General features: G+C 33.2%; 2 protein-coding genes across 3 annotated transcripts in view; both read right to left on the bottom strand.

The window, feature by feature from the left end:
- LOC124828331 (coiled-coil protein) overlaps positions 1-3,060 on the bottom strand; it is a 3,939-nt gene extending 879 nt beyond the window's left edge. Inside the window, exons 1-5 of the mRNA XM_047301594.2 lie at positions 2,728-3,060; positions 2,495-2,637; positions 1,639-1,887; positions 1,209-1,370; positions 375-464 (exon numbers count right to left, since the gene is read on the bottom strand). Coding sequence (XP_047157550.2) covers positions 375-464; positions 1,209-1,370; positions 1,639-1,887; positions 2,495-2,637; positions 2,728-2,987 — 904 coding nt within the window. The 5' untranslated portion in view covers positions 2,988-3,060. The remainder of the gene's footprint in view (positions 1-374; positions 465-1,208; positions 1,371-1,638; positions 1,888-2,494; positions 2,638-2,727) is intronic.
- Positions 3,061-6,912: 3,852 nt separating this feature from the next.
- Positions 6,913-11,815, bottom strand: LOC124828329 (BEL1-like homeodomain protein 1). 2 transcript variants are annotated; one of them, XM_047301593.2, is made up of 6 exons: positions 11,571-11,815; positions 11,113-11,223; positions 9,982-10,995; positions 8,907-9,280; positions 8,669-8,729; positions 6,913-8,235 (listed from the first exon to the last, which is right to left on the bottom strand). In XM_047301593.2, the coding sequence occupies exons 3-6, from the start codon at positions 10,948-10,950 to the stop codon at positions 7,405-7,407; spliced, it is 2,235 nt and encodes a 744-aa protein (XP_047157549.2). In that variant the 5' UTR covers positions 10,951-10,995; positions 11,113-11,223; positions 11,571-11,815; the 3' UTR covers positions 6,913-7,404. The 2 variants fall into 2 exon arrangements, with proteins under 2 accessions (XP_047157549.2, XP_087961770.1); XM_088105644.1 differs by lacking the exon at positions 11,571-11,815 and adding an exon at positions 11,352-11,547.
- Positions 11,816-21,465: the final 9,650 nt, after the last annotated feature.

Here is a 21,465-nt window from a genome sequence, read left to right as displayed (position 1 = left end):
AAATCCATAACAGAATTTTAATGTAAACTTGCAGAAACACAATTTTAGCGCGCCTATCTGTTCACATTTTTATTTTATTATTTTTCTTTCGTTCTGCAATTTACTTGAGAGAGCACAGTGGGCACAATCAATTGTAACAGTTCGTAAGTTTTTTGGTAAAAATAGCACATAATCATTTCTAAGAGAGTTACTTTGTACTCATTTATATTTTGTGTTCACATTATTTCCTATTTTATCCTTTAAATAGTATAAATAATGTTGTACAGAAAAATTTAGGAACAAAGACGTCAAAGAAAATGTGTACATGAAACATGGATATATCGCCTTTATATATCGGTAAACCACCCTGAAAGGAAAACAGTTAAGTAAGGTACCTCTTGCTTTAATTGAAGTAAGGAGAGTATCATCTTCATCAAGTATCCTCGTGGTGAATGAACAACGAACACTGTTTAGAGCCTCAAGTGCTGCATTGTATATTAAGGGTATTGAATGGCCAACTGATCAAATTAAAGAGTATAGAGACCGAAAACAATCTACCAAAACTGATGCACTATTAACAGTAAATCACAGGAACTCATTTCTTTTAGAAAAAATAATGTAGAAATCATTAGCTTAAAGAAAATTCAACCATTCATCCGAAGAAGAAAAGGAACAGGTCATAACAATATGTCATGCCTAGCTTCTATTTGTTGGTGATCAGCGATGACAAAGATGTCGTTCAAGGGAGAATCCTTTTAATTAATAACAATCTTCTTAATACACAGTGCTTATATCATCTCATATTTTTACAGAAGTGACTAGCATGATAGCTATCTTGAAGAACTGTTACATGATCCCACAACCACTCTGTTTTTCAATATGAAAAGTCAATGAGAAAGTTCAAAACGTCTTTCTTTTGAATGATGGTGGCATCATTTAAATAATGTGAATCTTCAACTCCCATGCTCATCAGATCAATGCAAATTTCAGATTTCACCATTTACAAAGTTATTTACACAAAGAACCAAATATTAATGTTCATTTTCATAAAGATACATGTATCATCAGTTCCCCAATTTCAATGTTATTGTATCTAAAACCCAACTATAGCCACATGCAACCTAGTTCACCATCATAATGCATACAGAAAAACACCCATATTTTTGTAAATATCATGATAAGTATTGCATAAGAAAAACAAATTATAAATCAGGTAACTTTGCAATTACCAACTGAGGGTGTTCGAAATACTGCAAGTGCAACCGTATCATTAACCCAACGAATCACAAATCCACGGTCTTTGAAGTCCTCAAAAAGCTTCTCCAGCTCTGTTGTCCTAGTACTTGGTGAAAAATCAGCCAGAACAATAACATGGCTTGTACCATATTTTGCTGAAATGACCAACCAATAATCATAACCCAAGAATTTTATACAATATCTTGTAAAGCCTAAAGCTAGCAGAAGGGTAGATTACATCTTAAAAGAGCACGGAAACTCTGGAAAAATGAAAATTATGATCTGGTGTAGTAGAAGGAAATAGCAATCAAATCAACAAGCACGCTACACACCATTACATATGCAAAATAGTTGCTGTGGCACAAAATACGCATATAACTGGTTTTTTCCTTATAGATTGAAAATCCATGACGTATTACTTACTGCTTTGTACATCTCTATTATCTTCTGAATTACAGGGTGTCTCGTCCTGCTCAACATCAACGACCGATCTATCAAGTAACTGATCACTATAAAGCTCTTGTTTCTCATAAGAGAATGTCCCTCTTCCACGCCTTTTTGGGGTTCCACTTTTGGCATTCTCCAATTTAAGATTTGATTTTCCAGATACACTATCTGAGGATACCGTGGGAAGTAACTCATCAGGTTCAAGATCAGCTATTGCTTCCCAATCTGTAAAAACAGTTCTCAATACCATTTACATTGCACAATTGCAATAACACATGATTGTAATAATAAATACAATTATTCAGATGACGACTTTCAATCATTACTAATAATTATTCAGACTCTCGCACAACTTGCTATCATTAACTTTCCTTTCTTTATTTCACACTGAAGGCACAAAAACATTCGAAATACACACGATAAAATGAAGATTACTTTGAGAATTGTTTCATTAATTAGTTACGGTTTGCTTATATTTTGTTCTAACAATCCCGTAAAATTTTTTCCCACTTTTGAGATAATTATGAGAATTTGGATTTGAACCTAATTTAATTTCAAAAGTAATCTCACGAAACAAGAGTTATCTCCCAATTATATACATTGTTTTAGCCATATTACTAGTTAATATGAAATCTTCAGCTCACTCCATTTTGACGATGTAAATTTTGTGATAGGGTACGTCCATCAGTAATAGAAAGATAATTGCATACCGTAGAATTTGAGTTTTACCTAATTTAACTCCAAAAGCTAACTCCAAGTAATGTCTCTACTTATATAAACTATGCAGCCAAGTCCATGTGTAATCTGAGACAGCAACAAAAACATCTCGTACCTTCATCGGAAGAACCGCCGGCGGCGGAGGTTTGAGCAGTCAACTCCGCATGGTTTTCTACGTTTCCATCAGAACGACGCGAAGAAAACGTGGTCGGTTTAACGACTCCATCCTCGTTGGAATCTTTCGGAACTTGGTCGCCGCTAAAGGAATTGAAAATCAACAAATTCGTGAGTCGAAGAAATGGAAATTATGAAACAATTGTAATACATAGAAGATATAGAGAGAGGTACGAAGAATTGGAACTGTGAAGTTGTTTGAGGACAGAAGCGCGAGATTGAAGGTGATCGGCTTTGAGAGAGAAGCCTTTGGAAGAGTAAAGGTCGGCCAAGTCGGAGAGAGCAGAAGCCAAGGGAAGTTGCGAAGCAGAATCGGAAGGGTTTAGGGTTTGGACCACTGATTCGAGGAGTGAGATTGCGGATTCCACGTCGCCGGCGTCTACTAGGTCTTCAACCTTTTCGCTCCAGTTTTCATTTCCTTTCTCTTTCTCCATTGCGATTCCGATTTCCAAACTCTCAGCAACCAGTAAAATCAACACGACTTGTGATGCAACTGTGGACGAATGAAAAAACACAAACAAATATTTTATTGTTTGAAATTTTGAAAGTTTAAAATGAGTGAAATATTTTCATTTTTTTTTAATTTTTACGGTGATAAATTAAAAAGGATTAAAAAGTGTCACGATATTTTGATTAAGGAAATATGATCGTTAATATGTAATTAATTTTACAAAAATAATAAAAATTTTAACAAAACAAATAACAAAAATAATTACTTTTAATATTGATCATATATTAATGTTCATTATTTTATTTAATAAACATGTAATATTATTAAAGACTAAATATTTATTTAATTATATTAATTATTAATGAAATTAGTTTTTACACCATAATTATATTTTTTGTAATTGTATGAAAAATAAAATATAATAATGATTATATTAAATTGATTATTTATTTAAGTAAAAAATTAACTATGATAAATTTATTCTGTAAATGGATAGGTAACTTTTTTAATGTATAACTCTATATTTTAATAAATAAAAAATATTTATTTAATAAAATAAGCAATTAAATAATTTTTTGGTCATATTTTGTGGGTTTTCTTAGACGCACTCCACTACTATATTGGGTCTCATTATGTGGCTATATTAAAAAAATTTGTAGATTCAAAATATAGGCTATTTCTCTCTGCACCCCATAATTGTTTCCTACATCTCATGCTTTCTAAAATTGGTATCCGCTGTGTTTCAACTTAAAAAAATATCTTAATTAGTTTTTTTTTTAAGAAATTACTAATGGTATTGATGAGACACCCCCTGTTCATGTATTTGTGTGACACTATCCGTGCCAAATGGCATGATAATGTCATGTCATAACGTTGGGTCTTCTTGTTTTGATTTTAATTTAACTTTTATATATGTCTTTTTAATTTAATTTAGTTTCAATTACTTTTTAAAATAGAGTAATATTGTTTCTCTCTTAATTCAAAATAAATTTATTATTTTCATGAATGTTATACTAATCATTTTTATTAAAATTCACTTTTTAACATATTACACTATTATATATTATTAAGTCATGTTTTTTAATAATTTTTAATATAAATGTTATTAATTAATTTATTTGTATTAGGTCATGTATTTTTAATTTTTTTTAATAATATATTAGTTTTAAATACTTACTTTTTTTTCGTAAAAAACTTATACTTATTAATTTTAATCTTATAAAAAAACATGTACAAAATATAGATTAATAATATACAATAATATAATATGTTAAAAAAATATTTTGAGTAAAAATATTATTATAATATTTATATAAATAATAAATTTGGTTTTAATTTGGAGAGATATTATTTCATTTTGAAAATAATTGGGATTAAATTGAATAAGAAAGACACAGAGATATTGACTAAATGAAAATCAAAATGTTAACATTTGATACTAATAATGAAGCATACCATTTCGAGTTAGTTCTTAACCAAACTAAAGGAAAAATTCAAATGGAAAACAAATTATATGTAGTTAATCGTCCTCCATTGTTAGAGGGAAAAACCTTGATTATTGGAAACAACGCATGATTACATTTTTTGAATCATGTTAGAGATATGTGGAACATGGTGGAAAACAAAAATTACATTCCTCTTATGAGAAGGGTCTTATGAGAAGGGTAAGGAACTGTCAAAAAGCAAGTTGACCGACAAGCAAAAACAAAGGTTGGGGTACCCAGCATAAGACCTTTGTCATCCTTTTCTTGTTGAAGAGTATCGTTCTCGGCTGTCAACGTCCTTATTTCCTCCTCATATTTACTTTGCATTTCATCCATTTGTTGATGCCTTCTTCTCATCATCTCCATCGGATCCATTTGATTATTCACGGTCTCCTGTTGTGCTTAATTGCTCCTCATATTCTTTATGATCATCATGTAGGCTTAAAAGGTTTCGCTCGGTCACATGGTGAGTGTCAAAATGTTTCAAGTGTATGGGATGACATGTTCATTTCAAGTGGTTTTCTTGATTCCTAAATTCTTTTCTTTGTTAATGTTCTCTCATCGATCGGGTGTATTTGCTAAAGATATTTTGATACTTAAGTCAATTCAATATTCAATCGGTTTAGCAATTAATGTTGTAATAAATGCATCGCAAAAGTCCTAATAATCATACATTTTACTTATATTTATAGATTTCTCTATGAACTTCTGATTAGGATCGATCTAATCACGACCAAATTTTGTTAAACCTGATTACTAATCGATTTACTTAATCAGATAATTAACTGAATTTGATTGATACCAATAAGTTTCATATTGTTGAACATAGTAAAAAACTATACATGAATTAATATCCCTTGTGTTACACATATGGTCCTCTATTTATAATAAAAAATATATAGACTAGTCCAAAATACAAATAAAAAATAATTACAAATTAACTAAAGATAAAATATAAATATAAAATAAAGATAATATATCTAACTCATTTTCTTAAACTATCCGTTTGGAGTAATTAAGCCAATACATACCAATTAATACACATCTTAGTGAAATATCTAGAAATTAGAAGGTGAGATCAATTGATCCAAAATTATTAGTTGTAATAATCTTTCTTTAAACAACACTTTTGTATAATGTGAAATATTTCAAGAATTTCCTTATTTATATGTTCTTTTTATAGATAAAAAAATTTAGTGCAAACAAAAATTTATTAATATTTATTTATTTCATTTATCAGACATAAAATTATTTTATTTTATAACAATGTTTTTTAATAAAATAAAAAAGTAAATAACACAATGAAATTTATATAATTGAATAGTTTAAATACCATTTTCTTTAATTTAAACTTATCCCAATTATTTAGGTTATTTTATGTATGTACTTGCTTACTGTCATGTGTAATATTTTTCAGTGTTCATATGTAAGAAAAGCCATGGTTTTATGAGTGGTGTTATCCTATTCTTAAATGAATAATATATTGAATTTAAAATTAAATAATTTACTTTTATTTTTTATGTAATTTTTATTTTTATTTCTTATTAATGCATGGTAAAACTCTTTCGGAAATTGCATGGACAACAAATTTTGAATACACAAATTCACGTTTTCTTGTTATTTTTAAGAGAGTCCTACTTTACATGTATGAATTCCATTTTATTATTATTATTATTTTTAAATGTATACTTTTCGGGTAAACATTTTTCATAATTTCATTAATTAATTGAATTTTAAATATTAAAATATTGTTATATTTTCACATATATATTTTTAATGAATAAAATTTACATACATAATTTTAATAATTAAATTATTCAAAAAATAAAAAACAAAAAATATAGTCATATAAAATTAAGAAAATAATAATAATTCACTAATGAAATTATTACAAAAATATCTCAAAATAAAATAAAACATGATTATATATAAAAAATAAAAAAACATAAGAATTTAAAAGGTTCTATAATCAAATTTTTGAAAAACAATCTGATATAAAAAAAATTGAAACAAGAACGACGTGGTTTGTATGAAATATGTATAAAAAAAGTAGAAGATAACTTGTGCAATGAGAACATGTCTTCTTCACCTTCATTTGTTAGTATAAAGTTGTGTTTCTTCATTTTTGAAATCTTGATTTCACATTTTTTTTTCCATTTATATATATATATATATATATATATATATATATATATCACCAGTTCGATGAATAATAAAAAATCCCATCTAAACATTTACTTCTGCTATGTACACTATAGCATGTTATCGAAAGTAAGCACCAAATGATTAATCCTAATCTAATGCATACATCCACAAAATTTATGTAATGCATGGTACCTACTTATCACGTAATAACCACAAATGCAGATAAATTTACGCATGAAACAGAAACCTCATGCAGAAATAATTCATATCCAAAAAACATACACAAAATCCAATATATATATTTATATAAACTATCCAAATAAATCATCAAATTCCTTGTATGAACCTAGCTACTTTCCAATACCATATACAACAATATACCTTCCCCAACTCAAGTTGAATAATTCAATTATAAACTATTTCATATCAGACCATGCATGTAAAGCTGAATCCCTGCAAGTTCATATACATATATAATCTTAGAGCAGTTTCCACTTTTATACATTGGAGCAATTTATTTCCCTCCCATGCTAGGACATGCACGTGACTTAATTAAGCAGTGCTCGGGTTTGAACAGACATTCATATATGCTTCTCCATTTCTTTTGTTCTTTCTTTTTCCTTGCTAACTTTCTTCTGCTAAGTTAGTGTGTCGTGAGAAAACACCCTGAACTGCATTGTGTTGTGTGGATTGCAACATCAGAAAAAGAAAATTCTTCATATCCTTTGTGGGGTATCTCATTACCCTAGCTAGCGAGTTAATGATCAATTCTCAGGCCACGAAATCCCGCAACAACTGCGCAGCGAACCTCTTTCTGTTTTGGATGTCGATGTTATCATAACTGGTGCCTGAATGAGAAGAAGGTGGCGTGTTGATGGCACCACAGAACTCATTTTCATTGGTCGTTCTCATTCCCAGGTGCATATTCGGAGAGAGGAATCCATGCTGAGTTCCCGAGAGGGTAAGATTCTCACTGTGTGGAAGTCCAAGAGTGAGAGAAACTCCGTTTCCATGAAACCTTGGAGCCAGCTGTTCAGTGACATGATGGAACCTTCCAATATCTTCCATGGGAAATGCTCCAAAACCCCCTCCATGGTTTTCAATGCCAAACTTTGTGTTGGTTCCTTCTCTGGTGTTTGTCTCTCCATGATGAGGCTTCATTTCCATGTCCACTGAAAGGATACTACCAGGAGAGTTTTGCATTTCAGAAGTGCTTCTTGGTTTGTTTGGACTTTGCATGTCCCCAAGATGGAAACCAGATTGGAGAGACCCTCTTCCTCCTCCTCCTTCTCCTCCTCCACCTCCCATTGGAGATGTTGAGAGTGAATTAGAATTGGAGATCTCTGTTGGGGAAGTGGTCTGGTTATTGTTGAAACTTTCTGCCTTTGATCGGAGAACATTGATTGGATTAAGTCTCATGCCACCAGATTCTTGTGTAGCAGCATTAGCTTCTGACCATAATTCCTTGTTGTTTTCTTTTGATCTATTTGTGGTATTGTCTTGGGAGCCATTGTTCGGTTCTTGCTTCACCTCTTCCAAGTACATTTCTTCAACCATTGGCTTCCATAGCCGAACTCGAGCATTTATAAACCAGTTAGATACCTGCGTTATTATAAACTTATTATAGCCATCGTAAACTCATCTCACTCTCAACAATCCTTTCTTAATGATTTCCATTTGAAAATGGACTTCCAAATTGGAGTGAAAATGAAGCATAATGCTCAATTACATAATTGTGTCACCCTCAAGATCCGTTTGATAAGAAAGGAAAGAAGAAAACTGTTGAATGGATGTACAAACTGTAAATAGAATAGCTAAAAAGGTAAAGAGAAAATAGAAAGTGGTTGAATTATGAAAAATATAAAAAAATAAGATAGATAAATAAAATAAAGCAAAAAATAATTAATGGTATCACGTTGTTTTATTTCTCTCTCTTTTGTTTTCCTCCATCAAATAACTATGATTTTTTTTTATCTTCATCTAATTCTTCTTCGGTAAATAAAGATTTACTATTTATATGTATATATATATATACCTGGCTCCGAGTAAGTCCTGTTTGTTTCGCAAGCATAACCTTGTCGGAGTCCTTAGGATAGCTGCAAGCCACAATAGCAAAATTGAGTAAGAAAAAACAGAAGAAATATAAAACTAAAGTGTAAAATACTCTTTAAATTTCATCTGTATATATAGAAACTATAATATCAAGTTTTATATATTAGTTCATATATAAGTTTTATTAGCCAGAAACAAAATGTTAGATAGGAAATACTTACGGGTGCAGGAAATGCTCAAAAAGCCAAGCACGAAGAACAGAAACAGCACGTTCAGGCAAGCCTCTTTGGGGCCTCCAAGCATTGTGTTGGATCATTCCTAGTTGCTGCAGCGCACGTTGTTGTCTCAGTTGATGATCAACATACCTAAGTCTTGAACCTTCTACCTTAACTCCTAAGCAATCATCTTCACCCAAGGTCTTGCTGGCTGTCTTGATTTGCGAAGAGATAGCATCTTTCAGACACCGAAATTGCTTTGAGATTGTCCTTAACGCAAGGGATGTATAAGACTTTGCCGCTCCAACACCCGCAGCCTGTTCAAATGATGTTACCACAATTTGCATTTGGTGGTGATACTGTCGGTACCTTTGCTCCACCTAAACAATTCGTAACAAAACACTTGTTAATCGTGCTAATAGCTATAGCTTGTTGATTTTTGGACCCATGCATGTGTGCATTTTTTTACTTTTACTTTTTATCCTTTTGTTGTCTTCCCGCAATTTTTAAGTGCAAAAATTCGTATGATTAAAAGAATCTGATTGACGAAGAATTTTTTTTTATGTAAACAGTGGAAGTTATCAATAATGGGTTCAGAGTTTCAGATATAAACTGGGAACAGACCCAAATGGGCCCAAACTGAAATTATTCTCTGACATTCATCAGACCGAATGTGACTTTCTTCTTACCAGTTTCCCTTTCCCTAAGATCAAATAATGAGTGACAATCCTGTCAATTTCACAGTCCCTCTTGCACTGTCACATTCTTTATTATTTCCTCAGTCCCACAGTCAAAAGCTGAATCATACAAATTTTATTCAAGTACTGAATCAACCATGCTCTTGGACTGATGAGCAAATGTGACATAACGTAACATACATAACCCACCCCGCACCGCAAGGAAGCGATAACACACTCAAGTACAGTAGTACTTTCCGCAAGATCAAACCAATGCATTTGTAGAGTCACAAATCATAAATTCGAGGAAATCAATACCAAATCCCCAAGCATCATTAAATGGAAAGTTAATCATTACTATACGTGCATGCATTTTTATTGATGTAAACAAACATATGATATACCTCATCGAGCATGCTCACAAGCTTGGATTTCTTCATCTGAAGCTCTTGTCTCTGTGCCGTGCCGAGCTCACCTCCTTGTTTCCCTCCATCATTGTTCTCTCCTCCACAGCTCGAACCTTCACCAACCCCAGAAGTTGATTCAATATTCCCCTTCATCTTCTCTTTCTTAGCCCCTTCCATAGATTCCTCCCCTTTCGAGATTCCCCTCCCCACATTCACAACTTCGTCAAGAAGCTCCTGTGTTGATTTCAAATACTTGGAACCCAAAACAACACTATGCATGTTAGAAACCCCGCTCTGCAAACCCCTCATATCATCGCCGCCGAGGCTCGCCGGTGATATAGCATGAACGTCCCCGGATAAAGACCTGTAAGGTGTTTGCTGTGAAGAAAGGCTTAGCGACAAATGATTCGGCCTATGGAAACCAATCTGGGTCGATGGATTGACAGCGGAAGCAACACACCCTATATTTTCAGATGGGGTGTTTGTTGTTGTCACCATATTCGAAGCAGATTGATCGAATATGGAACCCCATAAGTTATAGTTAGAACGAGAAGTTGACGCTGTTGTTGCCGCAGTAGCACCGCCGTGAAAGCCGGAGAATTCATGTTGTCCAAGGAACGATGGGCGAGCGTGATCTCCGGCGGCGGTATTGGATCCGATGATGTTTGACGAGGGAATGGTAAGCCCAATCAGGTGGTGGTGGTGGTGGTGGTTGTGTTGTTGGTCACGGTGGTTGTTGGGAGATGGCGGTGGAGGCGCGTGGGAGAAGTTACCCAAGTTGAGCGCGTTGGCGGAAGTGGGGCTAGTGTTACTAGCGTTATTGGGATTGACGAGGAGCATGTTTTGCGCTTGGTGTTGCGCCGCGTCAGAGTACGGTACGTAGTTTGGATTCATAAGGTAAAGTGTCTGCAACCCTTCAGCGGAGGAAGGGATTTCTGAAGTGCTACCATGAAAGTACGTCGCCATGTCTGTCACAAAAAATTCTGTTTCTCGTGACCGCACGACAAAAACCTGCCACAATGATGATGCACACATAACAACATATACAGTTACTCTTTCTTTTTCAAAAGTCTATGCAAAAAAACGGGTCAAGGCAACAAAACAAATCAAACAATCACAGTATCAAACCTTCTTTTTCTTTTCAACTAGTTTGTGTTTCTTGATCTGAAGCCTCAATTAGCCTCTTAAAGCTATACAAGTTTACACATGCGCCTCCAGATTATGTTCTAGTGACAGATCCTAAAAAACACACCAGAAGACAGTTGTGTCAGTTATGGAAGCCGCTAAATTGCCAAAAAAAAAAGCACCCAGATGAAAAGGAAACGCGAAAACTTGAAATATAGGAACACCGGGAAGAAAGAGAGAACCTTTAGAAGGAGGGGGTTGTTGAAGAGAAGAGAAGAGAAGAGAGATAGAAAAGACTGACAGAAGATCTTATAAGAAAGGGAGAAAAATGAGAATATGATATAAAGTAAAGTAAAAACGAAAGATGGCATGAAAAGTGGTATATGTATAATATGTATGTATCTGTTATCTCGGGAGCGAAAAGAAGAAATTAAACGGAGCAATTTTGATTGTGGCCGTACCATTCGATGTTAATGATTGATAAAGGAAGAGGTTGCTACAAGGTTTGGTTTCTCACACGAGGGAGGGAAAATGAAGAAGCTAGTTAGGGTGGTAGATAAAAGGGTGCTGTCTAGCTAGACAAAGTGTCCATCATCGCGGGGCATGGGAAGCAAAAGCTAGCCACCCTTTTGCTTTCAAAGGGGATTGGATTGGGTTGCAACTTTGGAGAGTTTCTGCTGTTCTTTCTCAGTATTCCATTCTCTGCATTTTCTTCATCTCATTTTTCGCTATATAATTTTTTTCAAGATATTATTTATTTCCAAGAAAAGACAGCTGGTGGATGAGTATGAGTGATGTGAGATTAATTTAATCATAAAGTGTGGTCCGTTTTATAGTTTCTAATAATAATATCGACAATTAATTAGTCTGCCTAATTACTTTATTTATCAACAATAATATATATAGACAGCTCGCGCGTAATTTTCTTGTTTTGTTGTACTCTCTCACGCCTTGTGTTAGCTATACCTCACTGCATCTTATATCCTCCACAATTTTTTTTTTTCCTTTTCTCTCATTGCTAAACATAATAATTAATTAGCATGCTTTATATACGTCATTATTCTTTGACCTTATAAATAATTTATGAACCAAACTCTTTCGTACTTTGAAAGAAGTTTAACTCACACAATTAACCACACTTTGTTCATGAAATTCTGTAAATGAGAGAATATATATTTATATTTGTACATATACTATGGAAAGTGGAATATGAGATGGAAGAAAAGGGGTTGATCATGATCGATATCTGGCCCTTGGCTATTCGAACCTTAGCATAGTTTCTACCCTTTGCTCTCTACTACTTTTCTTTTTCTCATTTACTCTTTTTCTAAATTCATAGTTTTAAGTCAATGTTCCTTTTCCCTTTTCCTTTATTGTGTGGTTGGAAACAAGAGTTAGAAGATAAAACGATATAATTAGAAACTAATAGGAAGCATTAACCATATGTACTCATTCTCGATGGTGTAATAATCCAAAACAACACAGGAACAAACTAGCTTATTGCGCAGTATAAAAACTGAAAGGTCGTTATCATATAATTAAAGTTATGAAAATAATTTTAATACACGAGTTATATTAAAATTAAATTTCATATAATAAATATGTGTATTTAAGTGTTTAAATAACATTTTGGATACTTTAAATTGTGATATAATGTACTTATCAAATAATGATAAATTCATTTTTAAAAAACTGGTGACATGAAATTAAAAAAAGAGATAAAAATGAGTAGATAAAATAAGTAGATGATTAAAATTGTCTAATACTTTTTATATTTGTATCGAACAATTATAACTGTTATATTAAGTTATAAGGATATTAAATTTATTTGAATTAAAATAGAAGATTATGTATTAAAAGAAAAAAAGATAATTAAGAGAAAAATAGGAGTGATTTGAGATGCGGTTGAAGAGAGTGAAAATTTTATTCCTGAAATTTTATATTCCAATATTTAGTATAAAGTTATATTATTTTTAAATATTGTTATAAAGTGGTATAAATTAGATTCGTAATTAAATTGATTAACTTACTATTAAATGATGTAGAAATATTGTAATTAATATCTCAAGGCATGCTTATACAACCACTAATGATGCTCGTGTTATGCACTATACATGTACAGACACCACTAAGGACTTAGCATGTGCCACAGAAATATGTAAACGAAAAATCGTATTTGTAGAAACATATGAACTACAAACTTGTCCCCACAAAATGTCTGTGTCGAACTTAATGAACCATCACCCACCAATGAATTCTTATCTTTGCTTGGAAAGGTAAATAAAAAGTTGGACTCAATTAATTACAAAGAGTTTAGGGCCACATTTGTTTAATTGCCTTGTCGGTCTCTAAAATATCCACCAACTAGTTAATTAATTACCATAAAACATATCTAAAAATTACTTAAACTTTTAATGACTTTTAACTATCACTAATTCTACTCGAGTTGCTTTGTTCTTCATTTATGATTTCATGCGTACCCTAAACTATATAAAGCCTCTATTGTTCATCAAATACATTCAAACAAGTTTCACATTTCTCTTCATCTCTTTTCACTGGACGATTTTAGGAGTGTTGGGATCGAGTTAATGGGATTAAATTCAGTTAAATTCAAAACTCAATCCAATAAATTTGATTAGGTTAGATTGCATGAAGTTTGTGTTATTTAAAAACGAAAAGCTTAACTCAAATTAATTCAACAAAAAATAGTTTATTTGATTGGAGTTAATTATACGTAAATATTACATATTAAAAAAAACAAAAGTGAAATTGAAATAAGGACAACAAAAATCGTAGAAATTTTGTTGAAGATTACTTGATGTTGAATGAATGGAATGTGATGTTTTCATCGTTTACCGAATCAAAATTATAAACCTAAATTATTTTTATTTTTCTATGTGGAATTTTAGATCAAGTGGACCTCTTACCGATTATTAAAGTGAGGGGTAAAAACGTAAAAGCACCAACCAGAGTTATCTTTTCTTACAAACGTAATACGCACGTTTTAGTAAGAGAAAGACAAACTGAGAGATGATGATCAGAGAGAAAGAGTCTCACGACTCTCTGCTAGGGCACGCTCCCTTCTTGCACAAACACCACCACACACGGCAGTGCACCACTCTCACAGCTCCAGATGAAGAACAACAGTTTTGCTAGGACACCAGGTAATTTCTGAATAACCTCAAAATTTCATTAACATCAAAATACTGAATTTACAGAGTTTTTATATACATGAGAAATAACTGTTTTTCTGTTTTTATTACATTTCAACACTCCTCCTAAGAAAAACTTTGAAAAACAAACGATTAAATGTTGAAATCCCCCTTTTTCACCGATTGAATCGGTGAAAATCTTCTCCTCCTTGATTTCCAGCAACTTCTACCGATTAAAATCGGCCAAATCACCTTTCTTCAAGTACGCACACGTTTTTCACCGATTAAAACCGGGGAAAAACACCTCCTTGTCCGATCTCCTTCACCGCGAAGGAAACCCTAATTTTCTTAAGTCCCAGCTTGCACCATCCCGATTTGCTTTCTGAGTTTCAGAAAGTGTTCGCCTTTAAGGGCTTTAGTCAGTATATCTGCAAGTTGATCTTCGGATCTGCAGTGTACAATCTCAAGTTTCTCATTGCTGACCTGTTCTCTGATATAGTGGAATCTGGTCTCAATGTGCTTGCTCCTACCGTGAGATGTAGGATTTTTAGCAAGATTTATGGCTGATTTATTGTCAACCATTAGTCTCACCTTTTTCTCAAACAGCTCAATCTTCAATCCTTCTATCAATGATCTCAGCCAGGTTGCTTGACACGTGGCTTCACAGGCAGCTATGTATTCTGCCTCACATGATGACAAAGCGACAACTGGCTCCTTCCTAGAACTCCAGGAAATAGGAGAACCTTCCATAAAGAAAATGTATCCTGCTGTGCTTTTTCTGTCAGTCTTATCTCCACACCAGTCTGCATCTGAGTAAGAAGTAATTTGTATTTCTTCTCCAGCCTCTCCTTTTCTTAACAGAATCCCATATGAGTGTGTACCCTTCAAATATCTCAGTATTCGTTTGACAGCAATCAAGTGTGATACTCTAGGACACTCCATGTATCTGCTTATCACTCCAACACTATAGTTCAAATCTGGTCTGGTATTGCAGAGGTACCTAAGACTTCCAACCATCCTCCTGTAAGCTGTTGGATCAACAGCTTCCTCTTCTGGCTCTTTCTCCAGCCTCAACCCTACTTCTGCAGGAGTACTTGCAGCATTACAGTCATACATCTCATATTTTTTCAGCAGATCCAAAGCATACCTTGATTGATGCATCACTATTCCACTTTCAATCTTGGTAAATTCAATGCCAAGGAAATAGCTGAGTCTTCCAAGATCATTCATTTCAAACTCATTCTGCATTTCAGTTTTGAAAACTGAAATTAATTCTTCACAACTTCCAGTGACTAACAAGTCATCCACATAGAGACACACAATCAACTTCTCTGTTCTGCCTTTGTGCTGGCAACTTTGCACATACACACCGTGTTCTGAAACACATTTTTCAAATCCAATACTGCCCATGAACCCATCAATACGCTGGTTCCAGGCCCTTTGAGCCTGTTTAAGCCCATAGAGAGCTTTTCTCAACCTATATACTTTGTCCAGCTGTCCTTTAACCTCAAAGCCCTGTGGTTGTACCACATAAACCTCCTCCTCCAGTCTTCCATTTAGGAAGGCTGACTTCACATCCAGTTGGTGTAAAGACCAGCTGAATTTAGTGGCCAAAGATACCACTAACCTGATAGTTTCCACCCTTGCAACAGGAGCAAAAACCTCACCATAATCAACACCAGCTTTCTGTAAGAATCCCTTAGCCACCAGCCTTGCTTTATACCTCACAACAATGCCTTGTGGATTTATTTTTGACTTGTAAACCCACTTTAGTGCTATGGGTTTCTTCCCAGATGGTAATTCAACCAGCTCCCAGGTCTGGTTCCTTTCTATGGAGTCAATCTCCTCCTCCATGGCTTTATGCCATTTCTCATCTTTAACTGCTTCTTCAAATTCTACTGGTTCAGCCTCTGCAATTAGAGCATAATGAACACACTGTCCATCTGCTGTTAGAGTAGCTTCATAGGACAACTCATAATCTCTCAAGTGTGCTGGCAGCTGTGGGGTTCTAGAGGATCTCCTTTGCCTGCCATTCACACTGATTTCCTCTGTTTCTACTGCAGCAGTGGTATCATCCAATGAAATGGTTGGTGTTCCCTGCTCAGTTTCTTTCCACTGCCAAGTTCCACTTTCATCAACAACAACATCCCTGCTAATACATGCTGTTCCTGATATAGGATCATACAGCTTGTAACCTCCAGTAGGATTATAACCCACAAGGATCAGTGGCACCCCTTTGTCATCCAGCTTCCTCCTTAGTTGATCTGGTATATGCTTATAGCATATAGATCCAAAAATTTTCAGATGTTTAACATCTGGTTTCACACCTGTCCACGCCTCTTCAGGTGTTAGACCATCCAGTCTCTTTGTTGGAGACAAATTCAGTATGTAAGTGGCTGTCACAACAGCTTCTCCCCACAAAAAATTAGGCAGCCCCTTGCTTTTTAGCATACATCTCACCATGTTCAGTAGAGTCCTGTTCTTCCTTTCAGCTGCACCATTATGTTGTGGTGTGTATGGTGGAGTAATCTCATGCACAATCCCCTCATTTTCACAAAACCCCTTGAATTCAGTGGAAGTGTATTCTCCACCTCCATCTGTTCTCAGGACTTTAATCTTCTGCTCACATTGCTTCTCCACCATCCTTTTAAATTTCTGAAACACCTGCAGTACCTCCCCTTTCCTCTTGATTAGGTACACCCAACACTTCCTGGTGTAGTCATCAATAAACAATAGAAAGTACCTACTACCTCCTGGTGTTTCAACCTGTAATGGCCCACACACATCAGAATAGACTACTCCTAGTCTTTCTGTAGACCTCTGGGGTAGATTCTTCTGGAAACTGCCCCTTGTTTGCTTACACTGCACACACTCACTGCACACTGTGTCAGGAATCTCAACCTTAGGCAGTCCAGTCAACATTCTTTTCTGTCCTAACAGAGACAGATCTCTGAAATTCAAATGCCCAAACCTCAAGTGCCATAGCCATTCTTCCTTGCTCTCTGAGGCAGTGAAGCACTGGTGTTTTACTGCACTCATTACAACCCTAAACGTCCGATTGTGTGACAGCTGAGCTTGCACAATCATTCTCTTCTGTTGATTAAAAATTCTGAGGCTGTTGTCCTCCATTCTCATCACATAACCTTTCTGCAGTAGCTGCCCCAAGCTTAGCAGGTTTGATTTTAATCCTGGTACATACAGTACCTCTTCAATTGTGACTTCTTTTCCATCTGCATCCCTTAGAACCACCCTGCCTGTGCCTTCTGCCATCAAGCTTCTGTCATCAGCAAACCTGATTTTTCCTTGTGCAGCATTCTCAATTCCAACAAACCAATCTTTTCTACCTGTCATATGGGTAGAGCACCCAGAATCTAGGTACCACACATCTTTTTCTGATGAATCTTCCTCAGTTTTAGCCATCAACATCACTGGTTCTGAGTCGGATTCCTCCTCCTGGGCCAAATTAGCCCTCTTCTTTGGTTTGTTTTTAGCACCTTCACCACTCCAGCAGTCCCTGGCATAATGACCAGGTTTCTGACAATTATAACACTTGGCCTTCTTTTTATCAAATTTCCATTCTCCACTCTTCTGATTTTTCCCTTTGCTTGACTCACTGGACTCTTCTCCTTGCTGGTCCAGTGTGTCTTTGCCCTTCTTGTTACCTTTGCCTCCTTTCTTGAACAGCTTTTTTCCTTTCCACTGAGATCTGGCCTGCAGGGCCTGTTCCTGGCACTGTCTACGCTCATTAATCCGAAATTCATGAGCTTCCAATGAGTTCAACAGTTCCTCTATTTCCATGGTTTCCTTTCTTCTGGTTTCCTCTATAGCAACCACAACATTATCAAATCTGGATGATAATGTTCTCAGAATCTTGTCAACTATATACTCATCAGATATTCCATCCTTGCAGGCCCTCATCTTATTCACTAATTCTTGTACTTTATCAAAGTACTCAGCCACGGTTTCATTCTCCTCCATGACCAGAATTTCGAATTGTCTTCTCAGTGCTTGCAGTTTCACTTTTGTATTTCTGTCTCCATCACCATAAGTCTTGACCAAGATGTCCCACACCTCCTTAGCAGTGGCAGCCTTGGAGATCTTGTTGAAGATCTTTGGGCTGACACATTGGTAGATCAGAAACCTTGCCTTGCTGTCCAGTTTTACTTGCCACTTATAACTCTTTTTCTCTTCTTCAGTGGCCCTGTCATTCACCACAGGCAACCCATCTTCTATTACCTCAGAAACATCCTGGAAGCCAAAAATGGCTTGCATTTTAATGCGCCAGTCTTCAAACTGTTTCCCATCAAACACTGGTAGTGGCCCCTGTATTCCCCCAAATCCTGCCATCCCTTCTTGCTGAGTTCTTGAATTTTCTTTGATCTTTAACCACTCAAAGAAACCTTCTTTCTTCTCCTCTGGATACACACAATTCCAGATCACTCACCAGGAAAGCACACACACGAACCTATGCTCTTGATACCATATTAAAGTGAGGGGTAAAAACGTAAAAGCACCAACCAGAGTTATCTTTTCTTACAAACGTAATACGCACGTTTTAGTAAGAGAAAGACAAACTGAGAGATGATGATCAGAGAGAAAGAGTCTCACGACTCTCTGCTAGGGCACGCTCCCTTCTTGCACAAACACCACCACACACGGCAGTGCACCACTCTCACAGCTCCAGATGAAGAACAACAGTTTTGCTAGGACACCAGGTAATTTCTGAATAACCTCAAAATTTCATTAACATCAAAATACTGAATTTACAGAGTTTTTATATACATGAGAAATAACTGTTTTTCTGTTTTTATTACATTTCAACACCGATTACAAATAACTTGCGAAAAAATTATCAATCCACTGTAGAAATCTGAAATTTATGCAAGGAAATGATAAAGTGAACGTGTTATCGTAAATATTTTTCAACTTTATATATAATAATAATTTTAATTAAATCAAATGTCAGGTTTATAAGTCAGAAAATTTGATTCATAAATGTTATAAAAATAAATTGTTTGTTCCTTGAATTTAAAGAGAAATATGGTTATAAGATGTACTCAAATCACTACCACAAAAATAATCAATTTTAATGATAAAAAATAATTATAAATTGTCGTGACCAATTTAGTACTAATTTAAAAAATTAAAAATAATTGATAATTAAAATAGACACTAATGTAAATAATAAATTATAATTAGTTTGTAAATTAGTCAATAAAATTAGCTATTAAGTTTTTGATTACCAAGTGAATTAGTTCTTAAATTGATTAATTCCTTTGGCAGTTAAAACTTTAGTATTTAATTTCATATACCAATTTACAAATCAATTACAATTTTTTATTCATAATAATGATTATTTTAGTAATCAATAATTTAGTTTAATAAATATGTATTTTTATCAATCATTATAATTATAATGATAAATTATTTTTTGTTACTAAAATAGATTATTATGTAGAGATTTTTTTATAGTGAACATACCAATTTTAAACACATTTATATAGAAAACATTTTATGTGTGGTAATTTAGTTGATTTTTGGAATGTTAATTAATACACACAAATTTTTAGGTTTATGCTTTTGATGATAAAAGAAAACTTGGTTTATGATTTGGCTCTTGCTATGAGTTTTAGTTTTCGTTGAAAATATTTGATTGATTTGCTTTTTCGGAATAGTTAGCTTTTGCACAATTTTGGTTTAGATTTTACATGTAGTTAAATACTTATATATATTTTTTTGGGAAAAGTTATAAACTCTAGTTTTTTTTTTAATTAATAGGCAATGACGTTGGTTGTGTATAGGGTCAAATTTTGGAAGTTTTATCAACTTATTTTGAACGTTTGTGGGATTTTAAAACTATTTTTCTTGAGACATGTTACCTCCAAGTTGAAAAGTGATAATCTATATTACATAAGATAGTAGGCAATAAGAAGTTGAAAGAGATCGATATATTAGACTTTGTATAGGTGTAAGAAACAACCTTAGCATAAAGAAACGTACGTGAATTGCAATATTACTTTTTTTAATACGTTAGATTCTACTCTTTAATGAAACATGATTATTAAATATAAAAACTCAAAAAAGAAATAAGATATTTTAATTTCACCAATATTATTAGGAGTGACACGTCATGTTAACTCGTCTCATTTCGACACAAACTCAAACTCTCTGTTTCTCATACGAAAGCTATGGAAAGCTATTTTTTTAATTCATAAAAGCACACTTAATGATATATATATATATATATATATATATATATATATATATATATATATATATATATATATATATATATATATATAATTTTAAAGTTTTAAATTGATATATGCTAAATTATTTCAATATAAGTAATACTTAAAATTAATTTATAAGTGTTAATAATTTTTTAAATACTTTAAGTAATATAATATAAAAATTTAACTTTTTAGATGATTAAATATGTTTTTATTTATAAACTTTGATATAAAAGTGAAATTGTCTATATTTTAAAATTTGAATTATTTGAAAGTTCAATCTTTAAAAATTAATGAATATAATTTTTTTAACTTAAAAATGTTAATTCTTTTACATATTAAATGGTATTTTAGAGACATTGGAATTGATAGTGTGAAACAATTTAAATGTCAATTTAAAATATCAAAATAATTTAATATAGTTGATCTATGAGAATTATATATTAATTTTGTTTAAAATTTTAGGATCTAAATATATTAAAGTTTGAAATATAAATGAATTATAATTTTGCATAAGAAATTATATACATATTTAATTCTTTTTTAAAAAGAATTTTTAATTAATTTTGATTTTAAAATAACATGCTAATGAAACTAAGCGACCATGTCTGAAGATAAGATAGTAGATGCGTTAATGTTGTTACTTCAATATAAAATATAAATTCAGTGGGAAAATATCTAAGCAGACATCATTGTCTAGATGACATAAAGTTAAATAATTTTATTAAACGTACCTTTAAGTTGGGAAGAGACATAGAGGAAATTAACGGTGGGAAATACAAGGAGTTCACACATTTCAAACAATGGTTGTTAAAAGTAAGTCAATTTTACTCACATGTTCTACAATCAATTTTTAAAAAAATTAACTAAACCAAACTTGATTATGTTTTTATGTTTTTCATATTTTTATATTTCATTTTTTTAATTTTAAATTAAATTATTTAAAAAATAATCTTAAAAATATAAATGCA

Source organism: Vigna umbellata, chromosome 2 (genome assembly GCF_029865625.1).
Source record: "Vigna umbellata cultivar VRB3 chromosome 2, Vumbellata_1.0, whole genome shotgun sequence".
Taxonomy (NCBI): domain Eukaryota; kingdom Viridiplantae; phylum Streptophyta; class Magnoliopsida; order Fabales; family Fabaceae; genus Vigna; species Vigna umbellata.
This window is presented reverse-complemented; position numbering and strand designations above follow the sequence as displayed.

What these genes read in the sequence shown, in the direction of transcription:
- LOC124828329 (XM_047301593.2), bottom strand. Translation starts at nt 10,950, where the DNA reads ATGGCGACGTACTTTCATGGTAGCACTTCAGAAATCCCTTCCTCCGCT. An exon ending in TTGTGAGCATGCTCGATGAG is followed by an intron (nt 9,281 to 9,981) that starts GTATATCATATG and finishes CGAATTGTTTAG; the next exon opens with GTGGAGCAAAGGTACCGACA. An exon ending in TTTGAGCATTTCCTGCACCC is followed by an intron (nt 8,730 to 8,906) that starts GTAAGTATTTCC and finishes TGTGGCTTGCAG; the next exon opens with CTATCCTAAGGACTCCGACA.